A 23,653-nucleotide genomic window follows, 5' to 3' on the forward strand; every position below is an offset into this window, starting at 1 on the left:
GAGTTTAAATCTCATTTAAATTTAAAGTTTGTGATTATTCCGAGTTAAGCTCAAATTTACCTTTAAATTGTCAATAAAAAGCAGTTTGTTGGCCAAATGAATCTATGAATAGAAATTTAGAAAAGATATGTTATTTGTGTTTCTAAAAATAATACTTTTGGGCTTCCCTGGTGGCACAGCGGTTGAGAATCCGCCTGCTGATGCAGGGGATACGGGTTCGTGCCCCGGTCTGGGAAGATCCCACATGCCGCGGAGCGGCTGGGCCCATGAGCCATGGCCGCTGAGCCTGCGCGTCCGGAGCCTGTGCTCCGCAACAGGAGAGGCCACAACAGTGAGAGGCCCGTGTCCCGCAAAATAAATAAATAAATGAACAAACAAACAAACAAATAAATAAAAATAATACTTTTAAGTTCTTTAAAGCACTTGTTTATAGTAAAAGCCATGTTAGTGTTACTAAGTCATCTACTGTCACCAACAAGGTCTCTGGATTGGAATTTCAGTCATTTCAACACATACCTTTTACAAGTATCCGAAATAAGAGAGGTGGATGAGTTGCTAGAGAATCTTGCTGTTTCTAGTCCTTCTGTGTCTGGGTGGTGGTGGTGGTGGGGGGGCAGATTGTATTCTTTGCCTCAAAATGTGTTAGTAAATAAAAATAAAGGATAGCAGGCCTGATGCTGCTACCTCTAAAGAGAACTTGACCTTTATGTAATGTTTCCTCCATTGTTCTGCCTGTCTGAGACACTGAACCCTGATGTACCTGCTTGCCTAGACGGTCTGTACAAATAATGTGATTCATGGTGAACACCTACTTTCCTTCAGGGTCTGGAATTTAGGGGGTTGTGGTTGGGTGCAGAGGGTGCCTATATGATCAGCCCCAATAAAACTGCTGGATTTCGAGTCTTAATTAAGCAGGCTTCTCTGGGCAGAAACACTACACAAGTGTTAACTGCATTTTATCGCTGGAAGAATGAGTACATTGTATGGACCACACTGGGTGGGAGAACGTTGGAAGCTTATGCTTGGATTCTTCCAGATTCCATCTGATGTGTTTTTCCCTTGTCATAATAAACTATAGCCATGATTTCATGTGACTCTTAGTTCTGAGCCTTTCTAGCAAGTCAACAAATGTGTGGGAATGTTGTCAGACTCCTAAAAAAGTAATTCATAGCTTTTCATTTATTTCAAATTTTAGGAAGCAGAGGAAGAATAAGCCAGATTATCTAAGGAAATATGAATAAAAATTTTGTTAGCTATAGTTTTAGATAAAAAGGTGTCTTCTTTGTCAACTTTTATTTATGTATTCATGTATGTAGTATGCTGGCCTTAAAGGTGCTTACATCTTACATAGGGAAACATATACACACATATACACAATAAAGTGTTACAGGTAGCATAACAGATACATATAGAGGCACACAGAAGATATGTTCAATCCTACTTGGGATTATGCAATGTATAGCCAGAAAACATTTCAAAAAAGAGCAGCTTAAGATGCATGTTGAGGGGACTTCCCTGGTGGTCCAGTGGTTAAGAATCCGCCTTCCAATGCCAGGGACACAGATTGGATCCCTGGTCGGGGAACCAAGATCCCACATGCCACGGGGCAACTAAGCCTGCATGCCGCAACTAGAGAGCCTGCACGTCACAACTACTGAGCCCGCATGCTCTGGAGCCCAAGCGCCACAACTAGAGAGAAGCCCATGTGCAGCAACTAAGACACGACGCAGCCAAAAATCAATCAATCAATAAATATTTTTTTAAAAAAGATGCATGTTGGAAGTTGAGGTGGCCAAAATGATGATGATGGTGATGGTAATAGGAAGTCATTTCAGTTAGAGGGCACAGAGTAAGATATGGAGGCATAAGGTGTATTCAGAGACACTCCAAATATGGCTGATGTAGAGAGTATGAGCAATTCTTGGCAACAGCCATAACACAGAATGCCTTCCACTTCAACGTTTTAGCTTTTCTATAACTCATTTAGAGCGACATGGTACTTTTAGGTTGCAATCTTCACTGTAAAAGTAGAAATTGGCTTTGTGTGCTTAGGATGCAGGGTATAAATCAGAAAATCAAAAAGCCCTGAAACAAATTCCATTCTACTATAATTTAATTAGAAAGTGCTAATTACCAACAGACTAATTTGAAAAAAGTTACTCCAAATACACCTTAATGTTAAAAAAGTCTATAAACACCAGCACAAAAGCAAAAACAATTTTGAGATGTTTATATGAGAATCCTTGTGAGAATGGGACGTAACCATGGATTTCTATGTAGCTACAATATTTTTGGTTTATTTCATCATTTCTGTATTCCCCATGAGGAACTCTACTAATTTTACATTTCTGATTGTTGCTATATGTTTTATATTCCACTTTGTTTTAGAAACATATGATAAATAACAGACATGTGCCACTAGAATTAGGTACAAGGTCGATTTTGTCAGTAACCCAGGTTTTGGGTAAATGAATAATGGAACTGAGGTTCACTTTAAAGTTACATTTAAAAATGTACCCCCTTGGGCTTCCCTGGTGGCGCAGTGGTTGAGAGTCCGCCTGCCGATGCAGGGGACACAGGTTCGTGCCCTGGTCCGGGAGGATCCCACATGCCGCGGAGCGGCTGGGCCCGTGAGCCATGGCCGCTGAGCCTGTGCGTCCGGAGCCTGTGCTCCGCAACGGGAGAGGCCACAACAGTGAGAGGCCCGCGTACAGAAAAAAAAAAAAAAAAAAATGTACCCCCTTGTTAGTCTTCAAATTACAGAAGTGTTTGAGAATTATGTATCACTTGACGTGTGATACTAAGTTACTAACCAATTTATGAGAAAACTGCTTTCTTTAAAAAAATCAGAATCTTAAAACTATGCACAGAATTAGACTCAAGTCCATTTTTTGTTACTGATCTCAAGGAAAAGGAGTATTTTTGAATAATACCAAAAAGTTGCTAATTGTTACCTCCAATCAAGTTTTAGAAAAACATAAGTTGCATTCTTCAACAAAATAGTCAAAGCAAGTAACTAATATTTAAAATACATCATTTCAGATTATAGTTACTTTATCATATGACACACTTGAAGTGAACATCAATTATATCTGCACACAGGAAATTTCTTTTCATTCTATTCCCATGCAGTGCATGCAGCTAAATATAGTTTGTGAAAAGCAACCTGCTTTATAATACTTAGCACTTAGAGTTCAGTTAAGTTCAAAGAAGCATTAACTGTTAATAGGAAAGGTGGTTAGCTGTGGAAAAAGAGAACCTGGCAAATTCATCATAAAGAAAAAGTAAAATAATGAAGGAACATTCTGAATTACCTCATTATTCTATCACCTATTGTTGTTCCTCTGATATTAAATCTAGTGAAGGGAACACAATAACTAAAGTCACTCACAAAGACTTCAAAGAACCAAATATTTAAAGCATTAAGGCCACCACTTTTACCATTAATCATCTAAATCTAAAATACTTTTGTTTCCCTTTGTGACTTAGGGTATTATGTGAGAATATGTCTTTCAACTAAATGTGTATGAGCAAATTAAGGAAACAGAAACACTCACTGAAGATAGATTAGAAGGAATACATTGCACTTAATCCCTTTTATCTTTTAAAAAAATTAGAACCTAACCCTGTTAGGTTCAGATGCATATTATCAATACCCTCAGCTGGAACACACTAGCTCCCCAGGGCTGAGTTGCTCTTTGGGAACTAAATAATTAAGCCCTGAGCTGACTCATTTGTCCTAACCTTAAGACTGTATAACCAGCAAGCAAAGAACAACAGAGCTTTTAACTCCCTAGGAGTTCAGTTCTTTCTCTATGATTACTTTTCCTCTGCAATTTTAATAAAGAATAAACTTGAATCACTAGAAATACTGAAAAAGTGATTATAATGATGACTAAATAGATGATAGCAAATTTACAGTATGCAAAGAATTTTGGCTTTAAGAATGAAGGCCATGTTCCATAGAGTCCAGAGTAGGTAAATGGAACCAAATTTCTATGCAAATAAATATTTTTTTAAAAAAGTAACTAACAGGCAATATACGGTTAATATCTTTAATCTCTACATATAAAATCTTTACAGTATCTTAACTGAGTCTATTAACTAAAAACTATTCAAGACTATGTGAGAACTTCTTCAGGAAGCTTACTTAGATATACTTGTCTTTTTTTTAGAGAGCAAAAAACCTCTTGGGTTTGGCAAGAGGAAGAGCTATCAGCCAGGCCATCATTCTCTTTACTAGAAGATGGATTTGGCGCTGTGAAAACAGTTTACATGAAGACCATCTGAATAATAAACCTGACCACTTTCCTTTCATTCCAAGGGCACCTATTTATGTTTCTAAATCCAATATATAAAATCACTAAGAGAAACACATACTACTTTCATTTATTTCTTTCTTCAATTTAGTTTCCATTTAACGTTCTGTGTTCCTGCTGTAGACAAAGTTAAAGGGGACCAAACGTGGTTCATAGATTTCACTGTTTTAAACTTTGGTTATCTGTCAATAGAGGCATTTTACCATGCACTATAGCTTGGTTTCTCTCTATAAGACTTATTTGCTATAAAGCAGGGATCAGCGAGCTATGGCTCTTGGGGCAAATCTGGCCAGCTGCCTGTTATTCTAACGGCCCATAGAAGAATAACAGTTTTTACATTTGTAAATGGTTACATTTTTTAAATGATTATAGAAGTGCCTACATAACTGCCTCCATTTTGCCTCTTGGTCAACAAAGCCTAAAATATTTACTATCTGGCTTTTTAGGAAAAAGTCTGTTGACCTCTGCTGTAGACAGTCCCAGGTATATTTATACCGAGACTAGCTATAGTTAATGAGCAGAGCATTCCATTTTAAAATACCTATGTTAGTTGTTAAGGCCTTTATTTTCTAAGACATTTCCTTCTCATGCTTGTTCTCAGCTCAAAAATGAAAACCTGGGTCATATTTATTTAACCAAATTATAAGAATGCAAATCTTTATTAAAAAATCATAACTTTGCATTTCAAAGAACTGTTTTGATATTTTTGTTAAATATGTTGAAAATGGCTTAGCTATAAACTTTTTAGGTTTCATTTAAAAAATTAAATATGTGGCAAAAAAATTACAAGATCCACTATGTAATTCTTCATACAAATTAAAGTACAGATCTAAGTATATACTCTTTTACCATTTTCAATTTTGGGACCATCTCTAGTCTAACCAAACTAATCTTGACTGGGTTTCTTAATGACCTTTAAGACATGCATCCTTTTAGTTGGGCATGTCATCCAAGTGTGAAATGTTTCCTTAGATTCTAAGAACCAAATGGTATTTTTACAGTAGAACTTTGAAATTCTTTGTCCCTTTGGAAATAGAAATTCTCAAAATTCATATGCCTATTTATAAGCTGGTAAATTATTCTTTTCATGTTCTGAAGAAGCAAAATTTCTTAAACTTTCTCTCTTTAGAATAAAAGTCAACATACCCATTCCTCCAAATTTAGAAGTAAGATAAATGGGCAGTTTTCTGAAGGATGAACAGCCCTTAGAAAGATACAGAAATGAAAAGTACATTTTATATAGGTAGTCCAAGATTTAATCAAGATGGTGCTCAGGAAGTTAGGAACTATCAAAATTATTTGGAGAAAAGTCAGAAGGAAGATTTTCCACCATTTACAAATTTTTGGTAAATAGCTAGGAAAGAATAATGCAAATTTCAAAGGAAAACTGATGTAACTGTGAAACAGTCACTATAATCACTTTAGCATTACCTCAGTATGCACAACTTTGTGTGTGTGTATATATACACATATATACATATATAATATTGTATTTATTTCATATATTTATTAAAACTGTTTTCCATGTTCTTATAAATGGCTTGTGTATCTGTCTTCTCTTTTCAGTAAATTAACTTTCTCAACGGGAAGAATTTTATTATTCTTCTGTTACTACTACTATGTCCTATAGAATAAAACAAAATAATATATAGGACAAGCTAAGGTTAAATACCTAAACTGAGTGTACAGAATATTAATAATATTTAGTTTAAAAAACAAAAAAAGCAGGGAAGCAAATGTAGACCCAGAGGTGGTTTCAAATCTGGACCTAACCATGAGAGCATGAATTCAAGAGCACGTGCGTGAAGTGGGGTCACTTCCAGGTTGTTGGCCCTGATCATCTCTCCTCTAAAAGAGTCTGCTAGTCTAGTTCAGCACCTGGGTTTTTTGGGTCAAGGAAGCTAACAGGTGCCAATTCTGTGGCAGGTCCAAATCTCAGGAGAATCCCTAAAACATATAAATCATCTAAATATTATGAAAATGATAAGTAAGTGATAACACTCTGTAGAAGGATACTATCATTTCTAGTCAGATATCCAAAATAAGGACAATATGCTGCAAGACATTTTGCATTCTCTAGGACCCACTCTCCCCACAAATCCTCCTTTCTCATTCATGTTATACTACTGTGTAAAAAGAAAAAAAAAATCTCCTTAGGTCTAGAATACACAAAATCCCTGCTTAGCACCTCAGTTTCCTCAGCTATAAAGCAGGCTAGGTAAAAGTGTATATAATTAGCCTAAATAGAAGATGCTAAATAATTATGATTTTTTGCAAGTGTCTAATATTTACCAAAAATATATGATTTCTTATTTAAACAAACAGACCTGGTAAGTGACATGGTGCATTTTACTAGAAGCTGATACTTAAATTTTATTTTCCATTATGACCTTAGTATCATTTTAAGCTATGTAAGTACAGAAAAAAACCAAGGACATATGTTTGCTTACATCATTAGAAAGCCATAAATTTACGAACTTAAAATAATTATAGACTCTGGCTCTCCACCCGGGGTTTTAGAAACCATCAACTTGATTTTCAAATTGTGCTATGCTTGCCAACCTTATCTGCATACATCAAGCGGTAATAATATTGTAAGGGACTCCCTCTGGGTATGGAAAGAAATGAAACTAAGTTTTACTTGTCTAAAATATATACTAAGAATTTGAAGACTAATGTGTGGCAGGTAATGAGAAGATGTTTGATTAGTCTCTAAATACAAATATAAGCAAAGATTACTTCCTCTACATTTAAAAACAGGGTCACTGCAAAGTAAACACGTTGACCAAATATGACTAAATGAAGACACATATCTATCTTCATAGTTAAGAAAAGGCAGTTTCACTGAACTGCAAGCTACAATGTTCAGGAATTTTGCTTGTCCTCTGTTAGTCTTTACCCCTGTAGCAATTCTTATTGTAATTGCTTTTTAAAGTCTAAGTAGCTACACAGGATATCTTGGTTGTTTAATACACCTGTCATTTATTCAGTGCTTTCAATTTGAGACAAATCCTTGGATTGATTGATTTTTTTCTAAATTCTGACAACAATTCTAGATAATCATAACCCCATTTTATAGATAAGGAAACTGAACCTTAAAGAGACACTAAGTAATCTGAATGATGAAGCAGCTAGTAAATGGTAAAACCAGAATATAAGTCATTATGCTCTTAATCATTATATAACATTGCCATTCTTTAATGGGAAATTAATCTTTTCACTTGACAGAAGTGTCAGAATATTTTATAAATAGCAGAACATTGAGCATAAAAATATGTGATATGGGTTCTTCATGCTTGTGTAAGCTAGGGTTTTAAAGATAAAATTTTATTCTCTGGAAGAAGACAGAACTTACAATGAGATATGATGGCACTGATTATAGAAATAGCTTTAGAGAAGTACGGAATGCAATATAGTTTAAAAGATTTACTTTATCTACTAAAAAATAAAATATATCCTTATGAACACATAATATGAAAAATGGAAAAGGTATATGAACGTATTAGCAATTTAATTCTTTACTGTAGTTATAATATTTGTTACTTGGTGTGATTTTTCATTTTTGAAATTGAGTTACTAAGTTTAGTAGAAGTCAGAGAAAAACATACTGTTCTCAAAAAGAGAACTTTATCACACTACCTTAATCTAGGGTCAAGAGAGAAGCAGAAAAACTGAACATTAAAAAAACCCCAAAACTGATAAAGGCCAGGATGTCTACAGGGCAATCTGACAACTAAATATAACTAACTTCATAAATAACCTGTTGGTCATTCTCAACATTCCTTTCTCTTGATCTGTAAACTGAGGACCAAGCCTTAGTGCTGAAGATACAGAGCAATGAGACATTCTATTCTCCACAGTTTGCTCAAAGAATGTAATACATGAAATTAGTTATAATTTAGAAAATTCTATGAGTTTATATGACTGAGACACCTTTAGAGGAAAAAACTGTCAAAAATGGAGAAACTCCTTCATGTGACTTCAAACAAAGGCTTGTGAATTATACTCTTTATAGTTCATGTTAATTAGAAATTTACCAACCTATCACCAGGTCCTGCTCGATACCTTGCACCTGGGATCAGCACTGGGTCATCATCACTGTCATCTGTGTCCTGGAGAGCAGAGTCCCTGGCCAGTGTTTCCTCATGAGCCAAAGGCCCAATGGCTTCTGTTTGTGACTGAGGTTCGGGATTGCTGGTACCCTGACTGGTAGCACTTTCAGTGCTAGTTTGATGTGAAGTTCCTGGTTCCTTGCCTTTTTCAGACAAAGTGGATTCTTCTGGAACCCCACAAGGGCTATCAAGATTGAAGTCATTCCTTTCTCCTGAACCGGAATCCAATGGCTCAAAAGTAAACTTATCTGATTGTGCTGTCAGAAAATAAGTAGTAACAATTGGTCATGTTGGCAACACTAATTATTTAATCTAACTTCAGAGCTGACACAATTTCCAATATAAAGTCTAATCCCCCTATATGAAGAACAAAATTCCACAACACATCTATTTGGAAATGGTCTCTAACTCTGGAGAGACTAATACAGATTAAGGCTTCTTATTTTCCTATATGAAGGAATTATCTAAAAAGAACAAGACAGCTCACCTATATCTATACTGTTCTGAACTGTGCTTTCTGCAGACGTACCTCCCTGAAGTGTTGTCACATCCTCTGATGATTCTTCAGGAGCTTCTGGGAATTCAACCAAATTATCATTAAATCCTAATTTTTGTTTTAGAAAAATAAACACCAATTTAATATTCAAGCTTTCCTATATGTAAGTAGTTCTTAACCCTTTTGGGGTCGTAGAAACTTTTGACACTCAGATAAAACCTCCCCCTGCCAGTGTAATGCAAATACTATGTATGTACCCACAAAACTGTAAAACGCTATCAGGAAGAGATGTGCAATTCTGCCCACTGCCTCTTCCTAAAGCCTATGTGTGGACCTTCATGAACTCTATGTGAAGAATCTCTGCTTTAGATTATCCCTCACAACTGACATTTCTCAATCTTGCTTTTCTTTCCTCTACACTTCAGAGAATCTAAACTTAAAACTGAGTATTTTTCTGCCCTTTTGTCATGCATTTGGCTTAATTTGAACTATCATGAACAAATAGTAAAGTTAGCCCCACCATAAATTCTGTTTGGCCATTGAAAATACTTATTTCTGGATTTAATTCCAAGACCCATGAAGGATCAGTCTTTTTTGTTCCTAATTGGACATTTGCTTACCAGAGAGTCATCTTATATGTATTTGATTCTTGTTAGCTCTGTTATACTGAGGTATGTATTCATTTAATGAAAAACAATTCATTTATTCCTTCATTTGTCAAGTATGTGCTGAAAATCTACTCTGTTCTAGGCTATACTAACACCTAAATTTCATTTGATGATCACATAAAAATATTCTAGTAAAGGGTTCTAAAAACATACTCTAAATGGCACTTCTTGTATGAAACAGGATTTACTCATAACCTGTTTAAATTTTATCCCTTTTTTCCCTCCATAAACAACCTATACTCTTTGAAAAAATCAAGATAGGTACTCTGTATTTCACTGCTAGGTATAAAAATGGTAAAGATAATTCAAACCAACATTTATATCTAACGTACTGTCAGTACGATGACCATCTACCCTGGCCACTGTGTCCACAGAGGGGAACTGTGCTTTACTGTGACGCCCCATCTTAAATGTTTAAGGTCCTTATCTTTTGCATTTGTTATCTGTTTATCAACAGCAGTAACTGGACTATTGTGGCAAAAGTAACTGCTTAAAAACAAGAAACAAAACTGCAGCACTGAGGTATCAGAAAAATAGGCAAACATCCAACACTGGGTTTTGTCATGACAAAAACAAAATTAACATCTTACTTGCTTCATTCTCTCCTCCTAATGGTTGCATGGAGCTCTGTGGGACCAAGGATTCCTCCTGATCCTCAGATTTGCAGTGGCTCCCATTTCCTCTAGAACTTGAGGCAGTACTGCTCCTACCATCAAGACAAGATAAGTGATTCCCACCAAGAAGTTAATAAACATGAACTTTTAGGATAATTTTTATATTTTACAACTAGAGAAGTTGATCAAAAAACTTGACTACAAATAAAATACAGGATTTATTATTTTAATAGTACTTGAAAAACATCACTTTAGAAAGTCTAGGTGGTTATTCTAATCCACTTTAATATTTAAAAAGAGATTTAAAAATATGAAAGGACCACTTCTTCACTGTTTTGATGCTTCTACAATCTGATATATATTTTTACAAGTCTCTCTATTGAATTTTAACTTAATTATATAATCTTCTTGTTCTCACTACAGATGGTTCACCACGTTCAAATTCTTAATGATTTTACAGACTCTGATCATAGGTCCTTTTAGACTTTGTTGTTCTAGGCTACTTTTAAATTAACACTTGAAAAGAGGCCTGGAAATTTCTTTGGTCTTTGAACTGCCCTCTGTGGACCACTGTCAGTTCTAGATTGTTGTTCAAATATGGCAAGTGATTGAGCACCATGGTTTTGCAGAAGGATAATGTTTTCTCTTTTAGTTTTAATACCTACCTGATGATGATCCTAATTCTGTTAGAATTTTTAGCTAGAGCAGAATACCAGACCAATTTAAATAAATAATTTTCAATGAACATTCTGTGACAAATCATGACATATGTGTAAGAAGGGGACTGAGTGGGAGGGAAAATAGAGGAAAATGTATAACAATCTGACTAAGATTAAAATTAAATTCACAGAAATGCAACAATTTCTTAAATATAGTATAGATGTGAACAAGAAAAAGAAACTGAACAGCTACAGTAACTTAAAAAACGTTAATTATAGACAAACAGCAGTGACTCAATAAACAATGCAAATTATCATGGAACTTTTGTCAAAATTTTATAAAAACCTTTTTAGGCTAATTGCAGAAGTCAATTTGATTTTTTTAAAAGGGCACCCATATAAAATATAGTTTTAAGAAAAATGTATATCTACATGGGTACATGAGCAGAGAAAAATGTCAGAAAGGATATTCACCAATGTTAAATGTCATCTCAGTAGGATTACTGTGATTTTTTTTCAATTTCTCTCTAGATTCTGATTCTTTTTTGAAATGAACACGTATTTCTTTTTAGCCAGAAAGAAATGCATAGCAATTTTGGTAAAGAGAAGCCAATGTGATATATAAATCTTTTTTTCCATTAAGAAAGCTATGATACAGGCTTAAATAAAATGCTCAATGTAGAATAGTTATGATAATTAAAACATTATGGCATTGATGTAGGAATACAGAGCCATTAGTGGAAAAGACAAAGTAATCAAGTAAATACATTTAGCATATGTTAATATGGCATTTTAAATCACAGATAAACGACTAGATTGCTCAATAAATGGTACTAGGACAAAGGAAAAGCCATGTAGAAAAATTGAGCTATAAGCTCTACATCATACTTTATGGTAAAATAAATTGTAAAAGGATTAAACATATATTTTTGATATAAAATCACAGAACTATAAGAGGAAAACAAGAAGAAACTTTTCCCCTAATCCTGGGAAGGACAAGGAGTATTAGCTCACAGGCTGAAACCATAAAGCGAAACTACCATAAGTAAACTGAAAGACAAACAACAAACTGGGAAAAATATCTGCAACAAATGAAAGACAAATGATATTACCCTCACTTAATTCTATAATATATAGCTCTTATAAATCAATAAGAAAAAGATAAACACCACAGTAAAAAACTGGGCAAAGGATTTGAAAGGCAATTTATAAAAGATGACAGTTGTAGCTAACAATTATTTAAAGCCTATCACGTGCTAAGTGCTATGTACTTTTTCTGCATGTTCTCATTAAATCTTCCCAACAAAGTCTGAAGTAGGTTCTATTAAACATGCCCTTTTTCAGATGAGAAACTGATACTTAGAGAGGTTCAACAGCTAGTCAGGTTCAGAGCCCACACTCTTGGTCAGTGTGCTCTATTGCCTTACCTGGATCAAAGAAACTAAAATAAAAGCAAGACACCATGCTGGCATAGATGAAAAAGACTGCATACTCTTTTGAATTTCTTTTTTACAATGAATACAGAATACTTTCATAATCAGAAAAAAGCTAATTACTTTTTTGATAAAGAAATAAGAGAATATAATTCATGGTCAGTTTTTAAAGAAGGAAAAGTAGCATTCAAAAGAAGAGTGGGACTAAAGATGTTTGGTTAAAAAATGTTCAGATGAGATTGTAAGATATCAGTCCCTTCTGTACAGAAACATGAGAATAGAAAAGACTTAAGAATAACTATGATAATCTTCTGTGATCTTAAATCATGTACTAAGAAAAAGGGCCATAGATATCATTATTTTAAAAAGTTGAGGTCAAACACTAGAGTTCCTAAAGAAATTCTATTAACTGTACCTTCAAATATATATCTAGAATCCAATCTCTTCTCACTACTTCCACTGCTCCTATCCTGGTCCAAGACACCACTACCTCTCACTTTGCTTACTGCCAAAGCCTTTTAACTGGTCTCCCAGCTTCTACCTAAGGCCTATTCTCTACACAGCAACCAAAGATATGCTTATCCTTTTAAAGACCCTTCTCACTTACCTGGCTGACCTTATCTGCTACTACTCTCTCCTTTGGTCACTCTACTCCAGCTACATTGGTTTTTTTTTTTAAAGATCCTTCAACATACTAAGACTGCTCCTGCTTCAGAGCCATTGTACTGGCTTTCTCTCTGCCTAGAATGCTCTTCCCCCAGATATATGCATGGCTCACTCCTTCTTACCCTTCAAATTGTCCAAATGTCATCTTCTCAATGATGCCTACCCTTTCCCTAGGTCTCCCAAACATCTTTACCTGTCTTATTTTCTTTCATAGCACTTAATACTATCAAACATATTATACAATTCACTTATTATGTTTATTGTCTGCCTCCCATACCTAGAATGTAAGCTCCAATAGGGCAGAGATATTTTTGTCTATTTTTTTCATTGATGCATTCCCAGTGTCTAGAACAGTCTTTGGAATGTAGAAAGGTATTCAATAATATGTGAAAATCCTATTTAATCAAAGAGTTTAATATTTAAAAACACACAGAAACACAAATGGAAACCAGTGAATTGGAATAAATATTATCATATATCAACATATAATTAATTATATATTAATAAACAATATATAACTATATTATATATTATTTATATGCAATATTATATATTATACTAATATAATATATAATAATATACAATTAAATATGTTAATATAATAATATATTAATCATATAGGATAATTAATATATTGGTTATTAAATGATTAATATAATCACCCTGTATTAATCACATATAATTATATTAATATATAATTAATTATATATTAAGAAAGATTGTATTATCTATATATTAATTTATATAATAATAGTAATAAATTCAAATACAAAATTTTGGGTGCTGTCTCTCACACACAAGGAAATGAGACAGTGGCAAAGAATTTAAGAAGCTCACATAACTAGATTTTTTTTTAATATAAGATTTAACTAGATTAAATGAGCAATAAATATAATCAGAAATGTCATTAAAAAGAATCTATACAACTATTAAATAAAGTTCAAACTCACCAGTAATAAATTAAATAAAAATAAAAATAATTTAAAAATCAAATATGTTACAAATAAATGAATATATTGAACATTGGTCTGGAGACAGCAAAACATGTACTTTCATATGCTGCTGGGAGAAATGTAATAACAGATTATCCTTTTGAAAATAATTCTGTAATATCTTTCAATCTAGATATAGTTTATTTCTGGAAAAATATCCCAAATCAATAACCTTAAAGGTAGGAAAAAGCTGGTAAACAAGGATATTCATTATAGTTTTATTTGGTAAAAATAAATAAATTCACTGCCTAATTAAAGGGAAATGGTTAAGTAAAACTATGGTACATCCACTTGATGGAATCTATTATACAGCTGATAAAATACTACTTATGAAAACTAAGTAGTATTATGGGAATATTTCCTATAAAGTTAACTCAAATAAATGCAGGGGAGAACTGAATATATTAGGTATGATTAAAATCATGTTTTAAAACTCAAACCAAAAATATATACGTATATATACACATACACATACCTTTTACATAGGACCAAGACTGCAAAAAGCTCCAAAATGTTAGGTTTATTAATTTTTGCACTGGTGGTCTATTGGTGATTGATTATTTTTATCTTTTGCATTTTCTATCAGAAGAAATATCCCAGGACCAGCAATATTAGTATCACCTGGGAAGTTTTTAGAAATGCAAATTCTCTGACTCCATCTCAAACTCTGAGAGTGGGGTCTAGTAATCTGTGTTTTAACAAGCTCTCCAAGTGATCCTGAAGCACACTAAAGTTTGAGAACCAATGTATTATTGCAAAACAAAGATGATGAAGTGCTAAAAATAATATCTAATACAATCCTACAAAATGGCTAAGAACATCTTCACAAAAATATTAACTTACCATTCATCTGTAAAGTTCAGTTTTATTGTGCTTGTAGTTGTTCCTTCTGTGCTGTAGTGCAAACTTAAAACTGGTTCACCTGTCCCTGGTTTGGGGCTCAGCTTTTCATTATTGTTATCTGAAAATTGTGTTTAAAACATTTGAAAAAGGTCTCTGAAACCAATAAAAAGATGACATTTCCTAAAATTTATAAAACTTAAATTAGGTTGTCCTTGTCATAACTCTTTCTCACATCTGTATGGTTCTCACTTAAAGTTCAAAGCAAGTGTTATAGAAACACTCTATATTTCAAAAGTGGCATTGCATCATTTTCTAGCTTTGTGTACATGACTCCCTTTGATTCAGATGAAAATCACACACATTTGAGAACCATACTTAGTTTTTAGGGAATCAAAGAATATTAACATGCAATGACATACTTTATAAACTTGGTACTTTTATTTAATGGAACGCTCAGGATCTTTTTCTTCAGTTGCTAGAGCATCAAGAATAACTATCATTGGCTCCTTCAGAAACACTGAGAAGTAAGATGCAAGGGCTCCAAAAGAAGTTGTTCAGTAAAAACTTTGCTGCAATTAAATGCTATCAAATTCTTTCTGTTCTTCCAAATTCATAGACTTATAATCTAGGGAGGGATTACAGCCTGTACACTATTGGGAAGGAGGCGGGAGAAGAAACTTTATTGTGCTCTGTTATTTTCTAAACCTCTATGTTATAAGATCATACATTTCGGTATAATTCCATCCTCTTCTGCTGACTAATCTTGCAAGAACTTTGTTTTCTAAATTATGGAAAGGCAATTCCACCTTAAGGTGGTGCCTACAGGTGATAATCATAATATACATCCATCTCAACATATAAAATCTTTGTAAAATGGTAAATAAAAATCAAGAAACTCTACAGAAATGGATACAAACCACTTTGAAGTCACTTCTCCCCTCCCCCGCAAAAGGAGTACATGGATATTCAAAGACAAATTTGAACAGGGCTTTAAATTTTTTTTCTTTTTATGATGAATAACAGCTTGGGGGAACATTAAAATATATAGGGAATAAAAACTGCTACATAATCAAACATGTAACATTTCTGCCAGTCGCTTGCAGAAAGGAAACGCTTCTGTGTCATAATTGTTTTCTCGATACAAGAAACTCTTCTGTGTCCTGTTTTCTTGATACAAGTTCAAGGACTTGATATAACAGTACTAAAAATAAGCTTTCTGTCTTGAAAACAGTATCAACAAAAGCATTAACAACTTAAAGAAATCAAAATTACTTAGGATTTTTGGTTATTAGGTCCACTTTATATTGCAATGAAGGACATATCTTTTTGCATTCCTCTTGAAGACGGTGGAGCACTTACTAAAAGAGAATCTGAGAGAAACTCTGCTCTAGCTTTTATCCTGTGAGAGGACAATTAACAAGACTTAAAAATACAGAACTGTAGCAGAAAGGAAAAAGGATTCTCCCCAAGAGATGAGAAGCCAAGCTGATAAAACTCAGGATTATCAATTCTTATGTCTTCACTTCTAACTCCTGAGAAATCCTCTCCTATAACATAAATTGCTATTTGAAAATAAAAGTATGAATCAATTATAAAGCTGGCCTACCAAATGATAAATTCACTTTGTTTCTGTACTACTTTTCTTATGATTATGTCCTTAATATAAACAGCTGCTGGAAAAAAAATTAACAATCCATTACGACTTTCAAAGATTCAATATTACATTCAATGTTTTAGAGGACGTATTTTACCAAATGGCATTCTGATAAAATAACCGAATTAACATATCTTTAACTTACATAAAACTATCAAGAACGGGACTTTTTTTTTTTTTTGCCACGCTGCATGATTTGTGGGATCTTAGTTCCCCAACCAGGGACTGAACCTGATCCCTCGGCAGTGAATGCCAGAGTCCTAACCACTCGACCACCAAGGAATTCCTGAACGGGACTTGTAAAATATCTGTCCTATCCTTGACAATCTTTGAAAAATTTGCTGTCAGTCATTTGTCCACATACAGTTTTCCCTTATTCTTTAGTTATGTTGCTAAAATTTCGGTCCCACTGCTGCCAAAACCACAGTCATCCTTAGGGATCTGGAATTGGTGAAGATAGCTGAAAGACTGAATGAATGATCAAGGAAACTAAGAGGTAGAGCTGGGGCTACTTCTTTCATTATCTCTTACAACATTTTTGTAAAGTGCTTTGCTATTATTTTTCTTTTAAAGTAGAGAAGAAATAGGGGGGAAAAAAGCAGGTGTGAGAGAATTGTAGGATTAAATTTCATAGATCTACCTTGGTTATGGGAGCATAAGTTTTAAGAAGCCGTTTAACAGCTGAAACTAACAAACACAACACTGTAAATCAACTATAGTCCAACAAAAATTTTTAAAAAAGAAGCCATTTAAATGCTGTATCAAAACTTCCTTTTTGAGTAAAATTAGAGGCAGCTATAGATATTTGCATGCTATGACTAAAGGAATATAGTAGACAAATAGCTAGCTGTTAAGAGGTCAAAATGGTGTAGAAAATATCTACCAGCCTCCAAGAGCACCCCCAACCTCCAAAAGCAAGAAGCTTCCCGAGATGATCAATGTTAATTCAAACCTTCTTCCTAGGTTATCTACTACCAAGTTATTATTTAATCTCTCTGGAATATAGTAAAAATCATGTAAAGCACAGTAGTAGTACTCATTTAATTTATAAAATGACTATAGTTGACAGAATTTGTTCATTTAAGTTGTCAATGAAGTCATCAGCCCGGAGTAAAATTGGCCCATCACATTATTTCTGTTAGCTACAAATACTTCAGACTCCTAGTCTAGTTATCTCCTTGTAGACTGCATATAAATAATGTCTCTGGCAGAAACACTATGCAGTGTAGAACGTGGTTTCTTCAACTGAGGCATTAATGGAAGTATATATCCGAGGTTTAAAAATCCATTTCCTAGCCTTGTTCCATTCTACTCTTCCTAGTTTAATATTCTCTTCTTGACCATATACAACCTATCAAATTGAATTTTCTCGGAAATGTAGATCACTGGTTTACTAGTAAATTAATTAACAAATTGTTTCTGATAAAGTGCATATTTTAAGCTAAAAAGGTGTATAAAAAATCTACTTTAAAGAACTAAAAAATAAATTTTATTATTACTTTATTTGAAGAAATATTTGTAACCATTTTAATTTTCCATAACTTGCTCTGTGTGTTAAAAGTTGGATTAGCAAACACATTCTAAAAACTGTATTATTCAAAGCCTTACTTATATAATGCACAGAAATATATTAATATTACTGAAATATTTTGCTTAACAAGTAGAGATTTTAATTTAACAGCCTTAGGGTTTAGAACTTCACCAAACCCAATGACTTTATGTAGAACGCACCATCATAACAGTAACTAAAATTTCTTGAACACTACTATGTCCCAGGATATATATGTATCCTTTGTTAAATCTCTGTAGCACATATTTTAATCCCCATTTTATAGATGATGAAACTGATGATAATGAGCTAGATTCTTTTTCTCTAGTAACCTAAGTTTCTTTCTATATGAAGTTCCTACTTACTATACTGTCTTTGAATACTCAGTAGAAAATAAGATTCCTTAAATAAATATTTTAATTAAGAAATATCAACTGCTGGTATTGTTATTTCTCAGAAGTGATATATAATTCATATCAGCCAGTTTAACTGATAAAAGTTCTGGTAGTCCAAACTGTCACTTTGGTATCAGAGTATTGGAAAACTACACTGTATCTTTTCCAGGGCACTGAAAGACTGAACTATTTCTTCCCACTCTAAAAACATTATAGGAGAATAAAATTAATTGTGGTGCACTCAGCACAAGGACAGTGTAGTGGGGGGAAAAATCACTTTTAACTTGTTCAACACTGCTAAGATGGCCATATATATTGCTTTGTAGTTTAATTATTAAAAACAACTGATGAAGTTAGTAGCTTAGAGCAGTCTCTATCCAGGCAAATGACCACCCATTAAAATACATGCTTTAGGGCTTCCCTGGTGGCGCAGTGGTGGAGTCCGCCTGCCGATGCAGGGGACACGGGTTCGTGCCCTGGTCCGGGAAGATCCCACATGCCGCGGAGCGGCTGGGCCCGTGAGCCATGGCCGCTGAGCCTGTGTGTCCGGAGCCTGTGCTCAGCAACGGGAGAGGCCACAACAGTGAGAGGCCCGCGTATGGAAAAAAAAAAAAAAAAAAAGCTTTAGCAAGCACAGTCATAACCACATAAAAATCAAGACAATATACTGTAAAAGACTTCATTTTTTGGAGTTAGAAGTGAATAGTCAGTAACATGAGATTCTGGGAAGCAAATTTAAGAGATCCTTTCCCAAAAGAGCCCTTTCAGATTAATGCGTTGGCTCAGAAAAAAATCTCAGAATGGGCTGGAATACAATTTGAAAGCAACTTCTTTGAACTTTAATTAGGTATCTTTCAAGCTTTGATTCACAATAAGAACCACAAATAAACTTCTTTTTTTTGGTTAACACACGTTTTCAAACCATTCAATCTGTGCATTTCAACTATGAAATTAATCATTTGTGGTTCTAAAAAAAACATGCTGAAAGTAGTATAAAATATGCTATCTTGGTAACTAGGTTTGTATATCATCTAAATATTGATATGGATATTTGGTCTTTTAGCTAAGATAGCCCTGGAGACCCATCCTATGTGTAAATTTAAACAAAGTTATCAAAATGATGATAATTAAGTAGCATATGGCCACAATAATTTGTTTAGAACCACTATGCCCAACATTTTCTCTGCTGCTGGGTCACTATTCTAACTGTACAATCATCCATTAAGCACCTACAGTAGCTTAGATATCCTGTGGATCATATAGAAATAATATATTCTTTGCCTCAGGGATTTTCTATTGCACAATGAACTTGTCAATATTTTTCCTTCTATTTTGCCAAATGTTTAAAATAAAAATCAATCTAAAAGGAAACAAGGGCTTCCCTGGTGGCGCAGTGGTTGAGAGTCCGCCTGCCGATGCAGGGGACGCGGGTTCGTGCCCCGGTCTGGGAAGATCCCACGTGCCGCGGAGCGGCTAGGCCCGTGAGCCATGGCCGCTGAGTCTGCGCGTCCAGAGGCTGTGCCCCGCAACGGGAGAGGCCACAACAGTGAGAGGCCCGCGTACCGCAAAAAAAAAAAAAAAAGGAAACAAAATATATGATGAAATCCTCTGAAAAAACACTGACATAGCAATGATAAAGCTCAACTATCTCCCCAAATTTTGCACCCCAACTTGCTTGGCATACATAGAAGAAAAGGCAAATTTCTCAAGTATAATTTCTAGGCCAATGCAAAATTTCCAATTTTATAGGTCAGGAACCTGTAACTTTTCTGCATACCTCAGACTACTGGATATCCAGGTCTTCCAGTCATTTGTATAAGGAAGCACATTCTGATTCAAAGTGCAGAAACTGTTTCTAGGAGTAGATTCTAAACAGAGAACTCTTATCCACCACATAGGTGACTGTGAGGCAAGGCTTTTATTCTAAAATTGAGTGTTCTCACTAGTGCAATCTGACTTTATACAGAAATTAACTATTTTATGAAAGCCAAAAATGAAGTGCAACTTTAATACTGATATTTCCTAGGAAATCTCCCCTATGTAATCTTTTGGAAATAATATCCTAGTCAAATTTTCTTCCTGACAATCAAAACTCAACCTGTGTATCAATGACAATAACTTTAATACAATACCTTTTTTCATGACATAACACAGCAATGTGAATTGAACTTAAACATGGGGTTGGGATAGATACAGAATCAGACTGTGCCTGGTTCCATTTTCCCTCTAATATTTAAAATTTATGGATTGAAATGTAGTAGTCATTTTACCTATGCTACCTAGGCTTTCTTTCCCTGTACTTCAGAACTGTTAGTCTTATACCCCTCTGTTCATAAAAGTCTTCTATTCCTAGTTCACTTTCAGTTTGGAGGGAGAACAGATAGAAAGAAAATAAGTAAAAATGCGTACCCCATGTGGCATATAAACCCTGCCAAAATTCTCATCCAAGATTTTTCTTTTTATGACTGTTTCCTCACTTATATTCTCTATTAAAAAATCAAACCTGCCTGTCATACTCTGATTGAATAGATTACTTAACATGATAAAATGTGACTTCCAGATGAAAATGAAGAAATGAGGTAGACAGCTTAGGAGAACACTCTCTTTAACCACTTTCCCCTCCAGCTACTGTCCTCCTTGCTTATCGTTTTGAAGTACTTTTCTTAATTCTCATCTCCATTGAGAAGTACTTTTCATCGTCTCCTACTCTACTCTGGCCTCTATCAGCCAGGTGAAACTGCTCTCACTAACGAGATTGATCCACCTCCTGTTGATTAATCTAGTGGAGAATTTTTAGAACCCATTTATACTTGACCTCTCAGCAGCAAATAGACAACTCTCTTGTATTTGAAAATTTCTCTTCTTTTGATCTCATGACATCACACTGTTCTACTTTACCTATTACCTCTCAGTGTGGTTGTTACTTCTCCATCTCCTTTATCAGCTCTCCTCTAGCAAAATATTTAATTCTGGAATTTGTTCTGATTTTTTGGAGATGTTTTAGATGTCTCACTTTTTGCTTTCATCCTAGATGACTGCATCTACTTTCATCCCTTCAATTATCATCTACATGGGGAAAATTCTCCAATTTACTTCTCTAGCTCTGCCATCTTTGCTGAACGCCACAACGATACAATCAACTGCCCAACAGACTTTCCTACTTGGATGCCTCACACAGATAACTCAAATTCAACATATTCAAACTAAGTCTGTGATCTCCACCTCCTTCTATATATCCTCTCCCATATATTCTTCCTTTTCCAGGGTCAGCTATTTCAGGAAGTAGCCAATCAATTGTACTCAGTCAAAACTTGGGAGTTACCCTTGCAGCCCTAGAAATGTCACCTGCTAGTCTCTATTATTACCTTTCCCAAACCACCACAAATAAATGTATAATCTAAGTCAAAACATTGCATTTACTGTATAAAAACAGATTTAAGACACACCCTGACCCTGCTCCCTCCAAGCAGATTGCCATTGCTAAACCACCCCCACATAGAAATTCTGGAGTTGTTACTGCAATTTATACTCTGAACTCCTCCTCAATCCTTTGCCTCGTTCATCAAATCCCATATACTCTACATTTGAAATATTTCATGAATCTCTTCACATCTCTACCTTACTTCTATCATCAGGTCAAAATCCTTATTACCGGAAGAACCTCCTAAGTGATTTATTAGTCTCTAATCAATTTTTCGTACTCTATTCAGAACAAACCAGATCAGGCCATGTTCCCTGTTTTAAATCCTTCATTAGCTTCCTACTGTCCCTAAATTAAAATCTAAAACCATAAAAAAGTCTAAAAGGTCCTTCTCAATCTGGACTCTACCTATCTCTTGAAGCCAGAGCAAACGCCAGCCATACTGGGACTCTTCTAGTCCTTCTAATGTGATTATCTCAGAGCCTCTGCACATGCTATTCACGATCCCCTTTCCTCCCTCTCCTTGACCTAACTTACGCATACTCATCTTTCAGATTGCAGCTAAAATGTCTCATCCTCAGGGATGTCTTATTTGGCCCCCTACCAGAAGAGACAGACTCATTCATATGCTCCCCATTGAACCTTACTTCCTCTTTTGTAACACTTAGGACGCTTGTATTTATTTTTCTCATCATCTGTCTTTACTGTTAGATGAAGCAAAGGATAGTGGTTATGATCACAGACACTGGAACCAGGCTGCTTGGACTTGAATCACATCTCTAACACAGACACACGGTGTGTGAGCTTGGACAAGTTTCTTAACCTCTCTTTACCTCAGTTTCCTCATCTGAAAATGGGGATAATAATGGTACCTGCTGTATACGGCTTTGGTGAGGATTAAGTAAATAAACATATAAAAATTGCTCAAAGTAATGTTTGGCACAGAGAAAATGTAATGTAAGCATCTATGTTGTTATTATTATGGTTAATCAACTATTATTATTATTATTTTATTATTATTAATCAACTCTGTTCCAAGCACAGGGAGCATTAGCTTTATTCATTCATGCAAACTGGTGCCAAGCCCAGTATTTGCCACAAGGTAACAGGCATTTAATATGAGTTGAATTAATGAAACAGATATACAAATATGGCTCTACCACTTATTTCACTTGTCTTTACATATTTCTTGGAGTCTTGGTTTCTTTACCAGTAAAATGAGGATCACATTAGTATTCACCTTATTAAATTACAACAAATGAGATAATACATACAAAATTCTTAACACAGTGCCAGTTACATATTAAAAACTCAATAAATATCAGTTATTTTCATCATAGACAATTCTGAGTTAGAAAACAATTTAACTAGAAATATAGATATTGATTTGGTTAGCAGGAGAGTGGAACAAGTAAGCATATGCAATAAAAATTAAATAGTGTTTAACTTCCAAAAGATGAAATATTATCACTAATTTTAAGAATCTAGACTAGTAGTTGGGGAAAAGGGGATTAGCTACTTCATTCTAAGCAACTAAGTGATAACTAGTTCTAAGGAATATAAAAAAAAATCTAAATGAAGTCCGATTTCACTAACTTTATTTTCTAGAATTTAAAATACGACATATAGAGAGGTAGTCCAGTGTGATGAATACTGAACTTATATGTCCCACTAATACAGCAGTCTTCAATCATTAGATATTTATTTAATAAAAATCAGAGTTGTCCAAGTACATTTAATGGCAATTTAAAATATTGCTTGATGTACTATCATCAAGATGATATTATTAAAATAAAATTTCAACTTGGTGACAGTATATAATCTTAAGGGAA

At 34.4% G+C, this 23,653-nt stretch overlaps 1 protein-coding gene across 7 annotated transcripts in view; it reads right to left on the bottom strand.

The window, feature by feature from the left end:
• Window positions 1-23,653, bottom strand: part of DCAF6 (DDB1 and CUL4 associated factor 6) — a gene marked incomplete at its 5' end in the record, with an annotated part of 173,424 nt that overhangs the window by 35,915 nt on the left and 113,856 nt on the right. For 4 of the 7 annotated variants that reach the window (XM_079696816.1, XM_079696819.1, XM_079696817.1 and 1 more), the window contains 5 exons: window positions 3,315-3,356; window positions 8,361-8,688; window positions 8,919-9,005; window positions 10,186-10,301; window positions 14,803-14,920. In XM_079696816.1, coding sequence (XP_079552942.1) covers window positions 3,315-3,356; window positions 8,361-8,688; window positions 8,919-9,005; window positions 10,186-10,301; window positions 14,803-14,920 — 691 coding nt within the window. The remainder of the gene's footprint in view (window positions 1-3,314; window positions 3,357-8,360; window positions 8,689-8,918; window positions 9,006-10,185; window positions 10,302-14,802; window positions 14,921-23,653) is intronic. The other 3 variants (XM_079696820.1, XM_079696818.1, XM_079696815.1) reach the window with 1 other exon arrangement.

This window comes from Hyperoodon ampullatus (assembly GCF_949752795.1).
Source record: "Hyperoodon ampullatus genome assembly, chromosome: 2".
Taxonomy (NCBI): Eukaryota; Metazoa; Chordata; class Mammalia; order Artiodactyla; family Ziphiidae; genus Hyperoodon; species Hyperoodon ampullatus.